Source organism: Macrobrachium nipponense, chromosome 4 (genome assembly GCF_015104395.2).
Source record: "Macrobrachium nipponense isolate FS-2020 chromosome 4, ASM1510439v2, whole genome shotgun sequence".
Taxonomy (NCBI): domain Eukaryota; kingdom Metazoa; phylum Arthropoda; class Malacostraca; order Decapoda; family Palaemonidae; genus Macrobrachium; species Macrobrachium nipponense.
The window spans coordinates 144601791-144620392 of record NC_061100.1 but is presented as its reverse complement, the minus strand read 5'-3'; the positions used below and the strand labels follow the sequence as shown (position 1 = coordinate 144620392).

General features: G+C 35.3%; 1 protein-coding gene across 2 annotated transcripts in view; it reads right to left on the bottom strand.

The window, feature by feature from the left end:
• Positions 1–18602, bottom strand: part of LOC135211250 (glucose dehydrogenase [FAD, quinone]-like) — a 56779-nt gene that overhangs the window by 32003 nt on the left and 6174 nt on the right. For both annotated transcript variants that reach the window (XM_064244541.1, XM_064244542.1), the window contains exon 2: positions 297–448. In XM_064244541.1, coding sequence (XP_064100611.1) covers positions 297–438 — 142 coding nt within the window. In that variant the 5' untranslated portion in view covers positions 439–448. The remainder of the gene's footprint in view (positions 1–296; positions 449–18602) is intronic.

Genomic DNA, 18602 nt, shown 5'->3' with positions numbered 1-18602 from the left:
TTGATAACCAAAAGTTGGTTTAATCTGCGTCAGGAACTTAATGTATGCTGCAATTATCAAACGAATGTTTGCACCGCGTGAGACTACTGAAGGTATCTTGCTTCCTGATCGAGGTGATTGTTTACCTTTTTCTCATTCAACTTTTACCTTTTTTTCATTCCACTCATTGGACATCATGTTTAGGCTCCTAAGCAACTACATAACCTTCGGCGGCTTTTTGAATTTAAAGAAAGAAGGAATGAACGACAGAGAAGAACGAAGAAAGGTAGAAAGAAAAAAAATGAACGACTACAAACCTACTATGAAGTCGTATTCTGGCTCGAGGTGTGTTGGGATTTCCGTGAATCCTACGTCCCTCACCAACAGCATCAGGGCGATTCGTACCACCGGCAAGACTGCTGCTCCGAACAGGCGGGCGAGAACGCCCTCGAAGGTCATCCTTTGTATTCTGCAAAGTCACTCTGGGGAAATTATCCATATATAAAGCACAGGAAATACCTACCTCAACCTACCTCATAGCCCCCCCCCCTTTTTTTTGCAAAAAATTTTTATATACCAAGATCCTTTTTTTTTTGTCACGTTCTCGATCAATTCTAAGCGCGATTTGGTTCATTTTTACACTGCGGAGAACGCCTTAAAGATACAAACGCACACACACACACACACATATAAATATATATATACATACATACATACATACATATATATTATATATATATATATATGTGTGTGTGTGTGTGTGTGTATATATATTTATATATATAATATATATATATATATATATATATATATATATATATATATATATATATATATATATTGTGTGTGTGTGTGTATAAGTAAAACGTATAGCACACTGCCCTTTCAACTTTACAAATTCCTTGTTCTGTTTTGGATACGCTTGTCACTACAAAGTTTCTAGATCTAAATTCAAAGAAATAAGAAAGAAATCATGATGTCCGGTAGCAGGAAGGAACCCGCGTTGCCATAACCACGAAGAGGTCACCTTGCCGACCTGACTTCGTCGCGTTTATGGTATCGTGGGTTAGTTTCCTGCTAACGGACATCATAATTTCTTTCTTATTGCTTTAAAGTTGGATCCGAGGCTTTGCAGTGACAAGCGTATCCAAAAAAGAGCAAAGAATTTGAGAAGTGAAGAGGCATTGTGGCTATTTACATTTAACATGTATCCGGTAAAAAATGACAGTACATTCTTCATACATAATACATAAATATATATATATATATATATATATATATATATATATATATATATATATATATATATATATTATATATATATATATAATATATACATATATATATATATATATATATATATCATATATATATATATATATATATATATACATGTAATGAGGATATTTCCTCATTATTCATTTGGTAAACGTGTAACTCGAGCGTCAAGGCAAACCACAAACAAACCTCTCTTTCTCTCTCTCTCTCTCCAACTCTCTCTAGCCCTGACACCTCTCCTCTCTCTCTCTCTCTCTCTCGTCTCTTTTTCCTCTCTCTCTCTTCTGTCTCTCTCTACACTCTAACAGGTAACTAAAAATGAGAGAGTTGCATCATAAAATAAAAACATTTATTAAGTAACAACCGATAATGATCCAAGTCTTACTGACTAACTCAAAAAAAAACCCCAACAGTAAAATGTCTGATAGTATTCAGTCACCAAAAAGTCTATATCCATCGGGGACTCTCTGTCCCCCTAAGACTCTCGGTCCCCCTTCGCCAGAGATCGTCTGTTTCAAAGACACGTGAAACACACGCGTAAGTACCATAAGTTTAGCAACAAAATCAAAGATTAGATATTCTTATAAAAATGTCAACAGACAACAAGCCACTCTTCGGCTAAAACACTTCAACACTCACAGCCCAAGCCGCCGGAACACTTAAAGCACTATATTATAAAAACTCCCGGTGAGCACCACGGCATCTTGCCTTTCTCTTGAAGACGCCTCTATCGAAATCCCCCATAGACTTGGGTATGTTACATTTTCAATAGAAGAGGCGCACACACACATACGAATGCACACTTCGTTAGCGCCTCACAACTCTGGCTACATCCAGTTTCACAAAGGCACTTTGAGAAGAGTTCATGACCTGAGTACATTGACTTGTCTAACTATGCAGTTTTATCTCACGCCACCTACAGAAACTATTCGTCAGCTTTCTCGGGTCATTGCTTCTCCACTGTTCTTCACATTCCATAGGTCACAGCGAACATATTGGCAATATATTATTAATCAAAAACCCTAGGCCTTTCACTGCTCGGGCAGCTAACCAATGCTAGCCCCCGCCTAGCAAAATTGTCAACAAACTAGCTTATGTAATATAAAACACATTGGCCGGCTTAAATAAAATATAAGTAATAACTGTACGTCTCTGGCATTATAAAATAAAGTCTGTTACGCTTTTATCTCCAAATAACACTAGAATTTTCTCTCTTTGGATTCTTGAATATCCCTCTTTGTCTGCAACTAGCTGAACAGACAGTAGCAGGCTGTAGCAGCTGTAGGAAGACGGAACGCCTCCCTCATTGTAGAAGACTTCTAACGACTTCTGCAGATCCCCAAAAGACACGCTGTTGAATTTGAAGACTCTCGTAATCACCATCGTGGATACTCTTGTAATCACCACGGACAAAACGACAGCAACCTCTCTGCACGGCTGGTGGACGTCTTGCTAGCATTGGGAAACGACTTTTTGGTGTGTTAGTATGTCAGTCAAGTCACTTGTCAATCTAAAAAGAATTAACCCCAGACATACTACTTCTATCAAACAATGATCTCAAAAAGTCAGAAATACTAACTGAACGTCTCCCAATTAACTCCCTTTAATATGACTACCAAATAATAAGTCATTATCACAACTCTCAAAGAAAAAAAAACATCAAGTTCTCCAACTCAATTCTACCAAAGTCAAACATCAGCACACACACAATCACAAATCACAAATCAGCAAGCTCCACAGGCTTCTGCACTCACATTCCAAACTCGAATGTTCTCACAAGTAAAAAAAAGAAAAAATCGTAATGAGCCCAAGGAAAAAAAAAAGAATCTCCTAACACACCCAGACCCAAAAATGTTCTCTCAAGCTCTGATATTACAGCAACCCACAAAATCAGTAAAAATCTCTAACGTTTAACAGCAAAAAAACCCCTTCACTGCTCATACAATTAATCACAATGAGACTTAATGTCAAACTCCCATTTACGTAAATAACAACCCCCGAAAAATTACATCTCCCGATAAAAAAGAAATGCTATTTAAGCTCAATCCCCTAATTACATCTCTCGTAGGAAAAGGAAGACAAAAAAAAAAAATAGTCACAAGTAGATTTCCCCACATCACAAAATACATAATACATGTATAATTTGCATAACCCCCCGCGTTTTTTCCCAAGAAATGCCCCATGTAAAGTTACGGAATTTGCCAGAAAGCAAACTCTTACACATGCGCTTTCGTGAAATGCTATTGCCAACATTTCCAGATATTGCTAAAATTCTGATCGATCACCATCAGAGGAAAAGGAACAGCACAGCACTTGTCAGCAGAAAAATCCACCTGCGGACGTGAGCTCAAACAGCGGCACAAAAAATGTTCAGTCAGACACACAAGTTTGGAAAACTCATGATTCTATAGAGAAAGGTCTAACTGACACATTTCACAAAATTAACTCCAGGATATGACTAATGTGTTCAAACATTTGTCTCAAAGACGTATTCTCTCAACATGACTCTGCCCAATTATATGCCTCCAAAAATAACACACTTGTGAACATAAAAAATGCACACATCTCCATAGGACTCGTAATGCAGTAATGCCACTCGCCTCTAAATAGTCACAAAACCAAAGAGAGAGAATCACAGAAATCTTCTCTTGGCTCGAGAAAACAAACTCCATAACCACAAAAAAGGGTCCATATATATCTATGTGACACCATATTAATAATAACACCACTCCGGTTATAAAAATATTTCCTCCATTTGGTTAATAACCACATCCACATATATTCACTCTTATTTCTCTGATAGCCATATGTTAATAATAATAATAATAAAAAAAAAAACACCACTCCAGGAATAAAGAATAATCACCTCTATTTCGGCAAATAAAAAAATATTTACCTCTATTTCCCCAATACTCCATATGGAATAAAACAAGGCTCCAAAAAATAAATCTCCAAAATGGATAATCAAAAAATGAAATCCTATCTCCAAAAAAATGTGCACTCAAAGCATCTAACTCACACACTCACAATTATTGCCCCATAATCTCCAAATATGTGTGTCCGTTTGCAACAAAGATGGCTGCAAAATAATTGAACTAAACATAGCTCATACCACTATTGGCAAATATCAAAAATGGCCAAAAATATATCTCCAATATATTATATCTCGAATTATAACTCCAAAATAATATATCTCCAATCATATCTCCAAATAATATATCTCAATTCTCCAGAGAATAACTCAATGTTATAGTAAAAAACTATAAAATTCTCTCCATTTAGCATAATTGCTAAAAAAGGGCAAAAACTCGGCATATAAAAACTGTCTAGAAAATTCTAGAAAAAATCACTAATGTGCCACAACTCATTATAACAGAACTTCCAATTCAAAGTATCTTAGGCAAGACTTCTCCATATGTACTACAACATAGGCCACTAGAAAACTTAACCAAGTTTCCTATCTCTCACAAAGTTGTCACAAATACAACTAAGGTAATGTGCAAGAAAACTCACAATTTCTGGAACACAAATATCCAGAGAAAAAAATATAGTGCCACTACGTATGCATTCAAAACCATGCAAGAAATTCTCCCGTAACTTTCTCTACAGCATCAAATAGCTAAACACAAACACGTTCCCGAACAATGACTCTAAGTCACGAACTGAGATATTAAAAAATATTCACACCAACTGGAGAGAAAAAACAAATTCAAATTCACCGTTGATAAAGAGACTGTGTCAGCGATGGCTAACTTCCAAAAAAGGAGAACAGAAAAATCTACGGCATTGTTAACTATCTCTCGTAACTCACTAGATGTCAAGCAATTATCTGCTGAACTGTTAAAAAAAAGAAAAAAAAAACTAAAATAATGTGTTGTTAGTTCCTCCCATATTCAAAAAAGATTTCACCACCCTTGATAGCATTACAGCACCCACGTATTAGTATAAAAAAAATCAGTATCAGAAATATCATTATCACAAAATCACCAAAAAATTGCTATCATCAAAATCACTAGTATCAGTACAAAAAAAATATCACCAATGTTAATGCTTGTCCATTCTCCAAAAAATTCAGCACAAAATTCAGCAAAAGTTCAGCAAGATTCAACACAATTCACCAAGATTTAGTCAGATTTATCAAGATTCAGCAAAACTCATCATTCATGAATGACCGAAATATTCTCCAAAGTTACAAAAACTCAACAAATAATTAACACCAAGATCTCTCCCATTAATTCATTGTAATAATTCTCCATGAATAATTATCTGTAATAATTATAAAATAATCTCCCATGAAATATCTCAAATCTCTCGTAAAGTATGTTTCCCATAATGATAATTATATTTAAGCAACCCTCCCGTGACACATCTCAAGTATAATAATTATTAATAATAATAATAATTCTCCATAGTAACAATTCTCTTGCAAAGATCTAAAGTAAGGGTGAAATTCAAAATAGCATACAACAGTAATGCTGAACCTTATGACACACAATTTCTCCAGCATACACCATGATATACCACCATCGCCACACAACATCATTCACAGCATCGGGCATCACCATTTGGCACCATTTTCAAAGTAATTTCTCCAACACAACAAAAAATAAAATAATAATCTGTGTCTCCCCATTATATTTGTCTTCCAAAGAATAAGGAAAACATACACCGATACAATGCATTTCAATTCTCTTTTTATTTCCTTTGCTCTTCATCCAAGATAGAAAAAAAAAAAAATCTCTTTTCTAAAAGAAAGACTCTACGGGCGTTTCACTTCATCAACTAATCAATCAGCTGATATCTTAGTATTCACTGTCAAGGCCAGACTTGTCTTCAACAGCCCGACAAAGAAAAAAAAAGGAAGGAGGAGTTCACCCACACTGAGAAAAAAAAGTTTCTCTCCCCCCGTTAGAATAACCCCTCAGTCAAGCTATAGAACACTCCCCCGAGGCAGACCAATAGTCCCCATCTCCTTGCAATCCCCTCTCGAGGCAGGCCTGTAGTACCCATCTCCTTGCAACTATTACCCGAGGCAGGCCATACTCCCCTTGCAATGTGCCTGGTTAGCAGAAATCTGCTGAGCCCGTAAAATTGTGTGGCCGCTCTATCTCCAAGCTAAATATGCTATCCAAGCACAGTTCACATACACCCTTATGTTTTAAACAAAGACGAATACGTCTATTATAAACACACGCCAATAAAGAAAACCGTCACTTCTGCTACTATGGGCAAAGAAAATTTTTTTTTTGACCTTTAGAACCAGTCCCATAACCCTGAAATATAAAAAAAAAAACCCTCCCCCTCAAAACCATAGTTTTTAACACTCACCACTCCATAATGGGAACAAAAAGAACTCGGAATTCGCGTAAGACACGGCAGTGATACACGCACGATTATCTGGGGATGCACTCGACATTACACACAGAAGTCATACTGTGTGCTGCTGCAACTAGTAGGCAGACTGCCTGGGCCAAATGCTGAGTCCAACAAAATCCTTCCCCCTCCCTTTAGCACAGTTAATGGATAGATATTTCTCATTTTTTCTCACTAAGTAACTGAAAACTAACAGTTTAACAATTTTCCACAATATCACAAAGGCTTTGTCGTTCGAAAACTATCACTAAGCCATAACCCCTTTATTTTCTAACTGGTCACCTATCTCTTCATTGGCGTTCCCAGGCATAAAAAAAAAAACCTTTTTCACGGTCTGCCACCAAAACCTGTAATGAGGATATTTCCTCCTTATTCATTTGGTAAACGCGTAACTCGAGCGTAAAGGCAAACCACAAGCAAACATCTCTTTCTCTCTCTCTCTCTCCACCTCTCTCTAGCACTGACACCTCTCTCTCTCTCTCTCTCTCTCTCTCTCTCTCTCTCTCTCTCTCTCTCTCTCTCCACTCTAACAGGTAACTAAAATGAGAGAGTTGCATCATAAAATAAAAACTGATTAAGTAACAAAGATAATGATCCTAGTCTTACAGACTAACTCAAAAAAAACCCCAACAGTAAAATGTCTGACAGTATTCAGTCACCAAAAAGTCTATATCCATCGGGGACTCTCTGTCCCCCTAAGACTCTCGGTCCCCCTTTGCCAGAACCGTCTGTTTCAAAGACACGAGAAACACACTCGTAAGTACCCATAAGTTTAGCAACAAAATCAAAGATTAGATATTCTTATAAAAATGTCAACAGACCAAAAACAAGCCACTCTTCGGTTAAAACACTTCAACACTCACCCAGCAGCCGGAACACTTAAAGCACTATATTATAAAAAAACTCCCGGTGAGCACCACGGCATCTTGCCTTTCTCTCGAAGACGCCTCTATCGAAATCCCCATAGACTTGGGTATGTTACATTTTCAATAGAAGAGGCGCACACGCACATACGAACGCACACTTCGTTAGCGCCTCACAATTCTGGCTACATCCAGTTTCACAAAGGCACTTTGAGAAGAGTTCATGACCTGGGTACATTGACTTGTCTAAATATGCAGTTTTATCTCACGCCACCCACAGAAACTATTCGTCAGCTTTCTCGGGTCGTTGCTTCTCCACTATTCTTCACATTCCATAGGTCACAGCGAACATATTGGCAATATATTATTAATAAAAAAAAACCCTAGCCTTTCATATATATATATATATATAGGATATATATATATATATATATATATATATATATATATATACAAATATATATATATATATTAAGTATGTATGTATGTAGAATCTACTGGTCATCCTTACCAGATACATATGTAAATGTAATAGCCACAATGCCTCTTATCTTCTCAAATTCTTTGCTCGCCTTTTTGGATACCCTTGTCACTGCAAAGCCTCGAGATCCGACTTCATATATATATATATATATATATATATATATATATATATATATATATATATATAGATAATATATATATATATGCAGAAGCCAGGTACTATGTCGTACCTCTAAGTAAATGGGATACAAGTCCACAATGAGGATTTTACTTCATTGTGGATTGTATCCCATATATATATATATATATATATATATATATATATATATATACTATATATATATATACATATATATATATATATATATATATATATATATAGTAAATATATAGTGTGTATAAATATATATATATATATATATATATATATTATATATATATACTATATATATATATATATATATATATTATATATATATATCTGCATACATATGTATCTTTATAGTATATACAGCACACACACACACTCATACACACACACATATATATATTATTATATTATATATATATATATATATATATATATATATATATATATATATATAGATATATATAATATATACACTATTATAAGCATATTTGTTTTTTCTTCGCCGTTTACATGTTAAATTCTTATAGTACATATTTCTAAGGTGTTATGAGTTACAGTAATAAATGACAAACTGTAGGATATGATTTTTGCATCGAATGTTTGGAGAAAGGTAAAAAAAATGAGGACAGCTATTACTATTACCTGCGTAAATGCAATTAAAATTTAATGATCCCGAACTGTCAACGATCCTTGCACAATAATACATGTGACAATCATAGATGTAGGAAATATAATTATGATAATCCTGTCACTTATTTACCCTCAACAATGAATCGGGGTTTTAAAAGTATTCAAGTGTATACAGCTTTTAACAAATCGAAGGTATAGAGAGAGAGAGAGAGAGAGAGAGAGAGAGAGAGAGAGACCTAGTATTATACCTCTAAGAAGTTAAGCCTTCTCAGTCAATTTATAAGGGGAATAGCGTAACGGTCAGTGTCAGCCAACTTCACCTTCAATTTCAGGATTGATGACTCAAAATTGATATCCTGAACTGCAAATATAATAGACGGCGAAGCAATAGGATTGGAGATAAGAAATGGATATACAAAAAAAGCATTTTGGAAATGCAAGACAAAATTCGTGAGCAAAAACAAAACAAAATAAGCAAAAAAAAAAAAAAAAAAAAAAAAAAGAGAGAGAGAGAGAAAAAAGAATAACACAAACCGCAAGCAAAAATGAAGATAAACAAAAAAAGACAGACGCACCCCTTTTCCATTTTGTGCATTTCATCCTTCGCCTTGACTTATTTCTTTGCTTTTATTTTGAAAAATAAATGAAAGATTCGACCAAAAAATAATGAAGGGTACATAGGCACAGGGCAAGCAATAACTATATGAGACCTCGTATTAAATTCTTTAGGAGCCACCGGGATACATATTCACCAAAGACTCATGAAAAGACATTGAAAATCAGCCAAGAAAATTGTGATACATTCTGATATAACTTTAATATTTATGACGATGCTGCTCTGGTGGTATGGTGAACATTTTTTTTTTTTTGTCTCTCAAAATTTGCGTGTCATGTCACTATCGTACCTCACCGGAGTTGATTGATCGACATAATTCCAGTTTTAAGTTGTCTGTAAAAAAGAAGAAGAAGAAAAAAAAAAGCTATAAAACCGGCTTTGTCTGTCCGTCCACCCTCAGATCTTAGAAACTACTGAGGCTAGAGGGCTGCAAATTGGTAGTATGTTGATCATTCATCCTCCAATCGAGAAACATACCAAATTGCAGCCCTCTAGCCTCGGTAATTATATTTCATTTAAGGCTAAGATTTTTATGGGCCGTGGTTGAGACCACCACCGGACAGAAATCTCGATTGCGCCGAAGAAACTTTGGAGCATTTTTTACTTGTTTATGTGCATCTCGAAACGTGTAAATCATCATTGGCGATATATTCATCAGATTTATCACCCTTGCCTGTTTTAACTATGATTTACAAATGTCGAAATACACATAAAAACCGGTATTATCTTGATTAATTTACTCGGGTCAGGTACGATGGTGACATGACGAGGTAAATTAAAAAAAAAAAAAAAATTACCTCACCAATGGGAACAAACCGTTAGTAATATTAAAGTTGATCAGAATTAGTACATTCTCTCGGGCTGCTTGAAAAATGAATGGTCTGAAGATATGAAGACGCGCTCTCATAAAGATCCCTCCACATGGGATCTGACTATATCGATGGGGATTACACTCAATATTTAAGTTATGTATACATTACATACTACATACATACATAATACTGTATATATATATGTATATGTATTAGTATAGTAAGTAATGATTACATAATGAAAATATGGAATGTTATTCCATATATATATAAAAGACTAAAACTAAAGAGGTCCAACCAGATTGCTTGCAGGAATGTGATCAGACCAGAGACGATAAAGATGACAGATACATACACGTAGGCTAAGTTGACAGCCGGCCGGTCACTTGTGGTCATTCATTTGTTTTGAAACATTAGTAACAAGCCTGCCCTCCCGCTTGAGACAAACACCGTGACCTATAGCTCAAGCGGGCCTACGTGATTAGTAACTATGTCATCTGATTGTATGTTCGTATGTTCGAGCTACTGTCTGCTTCCTTTATGATTTGTAACCAAGATGGTAGTGAGAATAGAGTTAGCCATCATCATTGGCAGACCTGTACCTCTTTACCTAAGCTTTATCATGTAGAACAGAACAGAATTAGCCATCATCGTGGGCAGAAGCGATCAAGCCCATCGTCATTAGAAGACCTGTACAATCCTACCTGATATTCACCATGTAATCTCAGAGAATATAAGTATTTTTTTTATACTTCGTGGGTTTCTACTAGAACCTCACATCATTGCCGAATCATCATGAGTTTAACACATCGTCGTCATAACCAAAGAAGATAATACCGACTTCGTAAGTGATCTACATACCCCAAGACACTCCAATGAATATGGAAGTGCAATACCAACCGGACTTAGCGTAAGATTATTGCAAGTCTAACATTACCTCATAAGGCGCCTTATTATACAAGGCAACAGCCCTAATATCGGTGGCAGACTACCAGAAGAACTCTACAACGTCTTCCGAAGAAAAACCAGAATAATGAATGATGTATATCAGAAGTCAACGACGACGAAAGCAAGAGATTCTTCAAGCAACTTAGTATCATCGTTTAGTGAGCGACTTCAGAAAACAACAAGAACTCTACAACGTCTTCCGAAGAAAAACCAGAATAATGAACAATGTGTCATCAGGAGTCAATGACAATGAAAGCAACAGATTCTTCAAGCAACTTGTTATCATCGTTTAAGTGAGCAATTTCAGTAGTGAATAACTTCAAGAAACAAACCCGACGTGTCTTTTCCTACGGCAACGCAAGCTTCGTCTCTTGTTAGAATCATTCAAGAAAACATCGATATTGAGCGTTTCCGGCACTTCAAGAAACAAACCGAACGCGTCTGCAGCATCGGATCTTAAAGGACTCGAATCATCCAAACAACGCGCACAGGGAAAACTGAAGCCAAACCAGGTCATCCACTAAAAAACAGAAGGAGGACCAAGGCCGTGTGTCATTATCGGAACACCGTGACCTTCCCACAAAAACAAGCTAAGTACAATTTTTTATTCATTTGGAGTAACTGAGTGTTTCCTTTGCAGGTCGAATTTCGTTATTCCTGTGGCTGAAGTTACGAGACATTCTTAAGCTTACCTTTTTTACAGAAATATACATCTTGAGATTTCGCTACTGCGAGTTTTATCTTTGAGTGTCTGTTTCCAGAAGTTCTACTGAAATATAATCATATACTGTGTTAATTTTATCATTTTGGGTGATTATTAATCCTTTACGTAACAAATCATATTAAACAGTGAATATGCATTTACGCAGTGGACGTCTGTATTTATACAGATGCATGGATAGGGTCGTTAGGCACCGTAGTGATTAGAAAAACACACAAAAACAAGTGGAACACCCGTCCAAATCTAGATAAATTTAGAGGTAACACTATTTCGGGTCAGGGCAATAAAGACTCCTGTGCAAAGTCCCGATCGCAGTTTTAGCCTTGAGTTTTTTTTTGAGTTCTATGCATAAAATATCGAACCTCAATGACTCAACTTAACTTTAAATATACGGCTGGATTGCAAGGAATAACATGTCTATAAAAACTTTCATTAGGCTAAATGCAACCTGACCAGGATCCCTCACTATTCAAATGTTAGCAAAGAATGAAGGAAACAACCAGCAAGTACAACAGTTAATATTGAATGCAGTAGAGATAACTTGTCTTAATAGTAATCGCTCAGTTCCAATAGTTCATCATCATAGGTTTGTTGCTTTATATGTAACCAACAACGAATGCTAAAAAAAACACACAATCGTTTTGCCGATGGTAAACAGTAGCCCTAAATATCAGAATCAAACAAAGCAAACTCGGTTACTGTGTCATCTAGTCAGACGGTCAGGGTCAGTCAAATCTGCTGAGTGTAGCAAGCAAAGCACATTCCACATAAGCGACTTCAGCGGAGAGGAAAAGTGATGTTGGATCATTTATGCCATACCTTTTATTCTTATGCCAATACCTTTTTGAATTAAAAAGGAATTTCCTATGAATCACACGACCGTATCAAGTAATCAGAGCAGGTTCTCGTTTTTTTTTTTAATACATAAGTTATTATAAGTAGTGGTGGATTAAGCCCGACTGTATGCGCCATAAAAATTAGAATATCTTGTTTTATTCCTTTAGTACACGTAATATCCTGTCATTTACGGACTCAACCCCGTCTGTTTGTTCGAACTTCCCTAATGAGAAGTCCGGATAAGCGAGCGCTTACAGATACCTCTATAGTTATAAAAAAACATTGATCTGTATCTAGTGTAATTGTAAGATATCCATCTAGGGGTATACAAAATATTATCTTACCTCCTGCAAAATAAGGCGTGTTTATCAAAGGAAAATTCTATAAACCTTCAAACATATTAAAATCCGTTTGCCAAAAATAAGAGACAGTAATCAAATAATACTTATATAGAAGAACAAATCATTTGTCTCATAATCGTGATATTGTTCAACGACCCGACAGAATTCTCCCACAACCGCAGTCGCAGTTTGCACGCAAAATCTCGAGAAGCATGCACCCTCGAATGTCTTAGTGCGTGTAAAAAGACCTTGCCTGGGAATGAAATTTTAATCCTTACCCGACACTCTGAAATATAACGATTTCCGCGAACAAAGCCCTATAAACTTTGGTTGACATCGCAGCAACAAGTTAATCTAGTAATCCACAAAACCTATATATAAATATCGCAGTTTTTTATTGTTGCTAAAATTTAATCACGCCCAACCAGTCGTAGATGAATCTCTTATACTCTATCTAAAGTAATATCCGTAAAGTCATTCAAGCAGAGGTGATTCAGCAGAAATTTCTTTTTTTTTATTTTTTTTTATCTTTTATCTGAATACCAGGAAGTTTCTCCACTAGCGAGTGATCTCTGGGAGAAAAACGGATGTCATATGAAACCACATACGGTCTAAGGACAAACATAAAGCTATATACGTACCTTCGTATAGAACCCCAATGAAATTTCAAATAGAGATAAATGACAAAATTGAAAAATGTTAGTAATAGGAGTCATTAGGAAATCAAATAACGCCCATATAATTTTTCCTCAAACGTCATGCCATAAAAGATCGAACTTGGCGTATCTGCGTAGATTTCTGTCGCTTAAACAAGGAAACGACTCCCGATAGTTTCCAGTGCCATGTACCGAAGACATCTTATCTCTGTTAGGTTAGAATAAATTTTTCAGCTTTTTTCACCAGCTTGGACTTACTTAAAGGCTTTTACCAGAATACCATTACCTAAGTGATTGTACCTCATGCACCGTTTTCAGCACACTCAGGGGACATTATCAATTTTTACGTATGCCTCAGGAGACGTTGCGCACCCAATTACAATATAGTGTTTGGAGACTTTTAGGGATACCCAACATGCCTGTATGGTTGATCTTGTAATCTTTTCTAATACCTTAGAAGTACATTCGCATAAACTAAGCTAGTGCTATAGAGACTCAGAAAAATAATCTCAGAGTAAAAATATCTAAATGTTGAGTTTAAAAAAAAAAAACCGCCGAACATGTTTATCTAGGTTTTATGTGTCTAGTCAAGGTCTTAAAGTAGTCATGGTAAGGTGTCGGCTATTCATAACTTTCCGTACCTATTAACGTAAAAGGGGGATACAGCACTTTTGCGCTGTAGTGGGTATTACAATCGTATGTAAATATGTAACTCTACAATCTAGACAGCTCCTTTAACAGATCTTACGAAGACGGCATAGATTTATTATATGGTCTGAAAAGCATCAACAGGTGTTCGATATCTTAAAAGCGGAATAATGCAGCTCACCTAACTTAAAAAAATCCCTGATTTAAATAAGGAATTTTTTTTTATTTGCAACAGACGCCTCAGACCAAGGGGTAAGAGGGGTACTACTTCAGCAATATGATAAACAGTTCTTTCCTATAGCTTTTTATTCACGTAAACTAAAGCCCTCTGAAAGTAAATATGCAGTACATTTTAAGTTCATAATCGACTATCATATTAAAGTCCTTACTGACCATAAGTCACTTACCGAGTTTTTCAAAGGCTTTAATCACAGCCCTAAAGGAAGTTCGGTACATATGATCATTCAGGTTTTGGAGCCAAGTTAAGATATCTTCCTGGGAAAGCAAATATCATAGCTGACGCATTATCCCGCAATCCCGCACCATACTGCAAAGAACCATTAATTGGACTAAAAGATATAGTAACATTCGTGCCTATTGTTAAAACCCCAAAACCGTATCTAAACAAGAGCAATTTCCTTAACCGAAGAGATCGCGAGCATTGAATATCTGGGTTGGAGCGCAGAACTGTTACAAACTGAACAAAGCAAGAGTCAACAGCAATAAGCAAAACAATAAACACTTCGAACGGTAACAGGGTCAGCAGCTAAGCAAAACAATAAACACTTCGAACGGAAACAAGGGTCCACAGCTAAGCAAAACAATAAATACTTCGAACGGAAACCCTAAAGCAAAAGTATATTTAAAGTATGTGTATCAGAATTATGTAATCAAATGTAATATTATATGTAGGTCCATGACGAGGAAAACCCGAAGAACACAGCAGGTGACTAACGACCAGGTAGTAGTAATAATCTCTTTCATACCAATCGTCCTAAACTGGTTGCATTCCGTCATCCAGGGTTCTTTCTATTATGTCACAGAAAGCCAAATCACTATTTTACTGGCCTACAATGCTTACAGATATATATACATATAAAAAAAACCACATAACTAATTGTAACACGTGTCGCGAAAACACGGGACACACTAAGATACCTGTCAGTTTAAGAGCCTATCACGTGCCAAATCAATCCTTGAAAGAATACACGTAGAATTATTAACAAAGTTACGAGTCTGACAGAGCAAATAAACACTTCTTAGTGTTAATAGTTCCTTGACACATTATATAGAATTAATAGCACTAAAAAACAAACACCGCAATTGAGTGCGCTAGGAATATTTATGAGTGCTAAATCAGTAAACATGGAATTCAACACATAATAATCTCTGACTCGGGTGGTGTAAATCAATAATAATCTCCTTAACTCGTTGTGTGAATTCCTTTCCATTAAGAAAACCAATACTATATTTTATCACCAGAGTCAATCGGTTTGGTAGAATGATAATAAACATGTGTCATGTCTTATGAGTTACACTCGTGATATTGGATCCGAACTGGATTATAGCATTCTCGTGGTTTTAAATACCTTTATCATTCATATCTTGTATCTATAGAATTGATACCGCAAGTAGCCTTATACGGTACGCCGCTGGAAACACTTTTCCACATATTCAAGCCAACCATTATTTATCAATATATATATATATATATATATATATATATATATATATATATAAATTTATATAAATAAAATAAATATAGAAACTTAAAATAAATATGGATACAAGTGGAGCCAATATAATACACACCGTAAGAAGTCGGAAGGGTTACAAATTATAATAAAAAAAAGGAATCATGATAAAATCAATAAGCAAAACGTAACCATAGGTTAATTAAATATCCAAATATATATACGTAAAGATTTGAACTCTAACTTACGCTTTAGTAATGACAAATAAGCTAAAAGTTCGAAAAACATATCAAAACCTACTGACATATTGTCTGTCCCGGTGATTTATATTTGTAGTCAATGAAAAATAAATAAATAAAATAAATAAATAAATAAAATAAAAGAGATTTTACAGTCAGGAAGTCTAGAAGTGAAAATGTATATCTATGGAATAATCCTATGGATCTTACAGGGCAAATAATATATATAGAATTTGTATGGGAAACCTTTTTCATTAGTTTGAATAAGGAATATCTAATTTTAACATAATTACATTTATTGACAAGCATGCAGATTTCCAACATGAAACTAATGTATTGTTCAATTTTGGTACTGTTTTATTTCAGACATTCTTCTCATGTGGATGGAGTATTAAAACAAAAAAAAATATCATTTGAAAATACTAAAGTCGTATCTTTTACAGCAAGTAACGTAACTCTTAAGCTGGTGACGACGTCATCAGTCTAGAAGGTGCCTGCCTGCGTTTGCCGATTCAGCATTGTTCCTTTTAACCTCAGAGGAATGCTTAGCTCATGAACTTCACATGTGGTTCATAGGTCATGATGACATACATAGCCATAATCTATTCTTATCTGCATTGCAATGCAAGCTTGGTTAAGGAATCGCAATCGTTTTTAAAAAAAATTAATGAACAAAATAAGCAAATAGAATTTCTATAACATCAAAATGAATTAATTTTTTCTGAACCTCATAGACAATTAGAGTCAATAATTCAGCTTATGATATTGGTAAACAGACATTTAGAAGTATCAAGTCATGGATATGAAAAATTTACTTGCAACATTAGCCTATGACAATTCAAGTAAATCACTTCATGGGAAAATGTCACATTTTTCTTGGAAAACCCAAAGTTTTATATAGAAATTAGTTACATAGTGGGTTCTTTCGTTGCATTGCCTGCCTATTAATAAAGTGTTTAAAAATTAACCTCAGAGGATGCGCGCAAGAAAATTGAATATGAAACTTTTGTTAGGGGCACATAGGATCGGATTTTGTCACAACTTAATTTCAGTTAGCATAGAGAAATACAGAATCATGATTAATATTCTCTTTGACTCTTATGTTGCCTGGCAATCTTACAAATAGCTCCGCGTTTTCCACTTCCTTTGTCTAGTAACTTACTACCAGTAATATTGAATTTTCTTTGGGATTCGTATTGATATCTGTTATTTTTTATAATTATGGATATTTTTACGGTCATCATAGACCTGGATAGGTTCACTCATTGTTAATGCCATGGATAAAAAAGTTTGTACAGCTGACTCTTTTGAATTCCATAAAATATCAGCGAATTCCCATGGGTGGGTTAAGTCTGTTCTTAATGAATTCTCCATTCCTGTATTTGATGTTGTCTGAATTCACTTTGCCCTTGTGACAAGTATAATTTCACTTGCAGGCTGATTAATGGAACCTGGTTACAGTATCCTGCAGTACAAGAGTTTCACATCGCAACTTCAAAAAATCGTTCGTCGCTGCGGACGACGGCAGTCAAGTAACAACCACCTACAATGTGAAAGGAATAAGCACCATCATAAGTGAATAAGCTTATCTCATGGACTTCTTCGACCGACACCTGTATCCCGTCGTTAATCTCGTTTTAATGCGGAATGCTCCGCCGGCTGTCGGAAATCGACTACAAAAGGGACATACTTCGACAATTACGACCAGAAGGATATTCAACTCTATGTTGCTGGCGAAGGACTCGTGCTGGGGATGATTTTTATTCATCGTGAAACGTATTCGTGTGGCTTAGGATGCAGAGAACAAGTATGAGCGCAAATAGAACGTTGGACCCCGCCCAGGCAAATTTTCCCCTTGTTTTAACCATTTGGAATTGGCCATTTCATTTGGCTATAGGTGGTTGTCTGGAACTGTGTAATGGACGAAAAGTTGTTCGAACGCTAGTTAAATGTGTAGTAGTATAACCTCGGTCATGTATCCTATATATAAAGTCACATGTATCCTATATAAATGATCATAAATAACAGAATCGAGAAATATATCTTTGCGTTACGCAAAAACATAGCATCTATTTGAAAGTGCACATATATTAATCATAATTATATGAATCCATATACATATGTATAAATAAATCAGGTGGCCTATAATCAATCTGTTACCTTTTATCTTACCAATAACTGCAGACATATAACAGTTAGCATAAAAATCAACGAATCAATCAGCATAAACATTAATAATTTTATCAATTCATATATGAAATTTTTATCAGTTAAAATATTATTTTTTCATGTTAATCTTTATTCTATGCGATTATCAGAGTACATTAGTATTT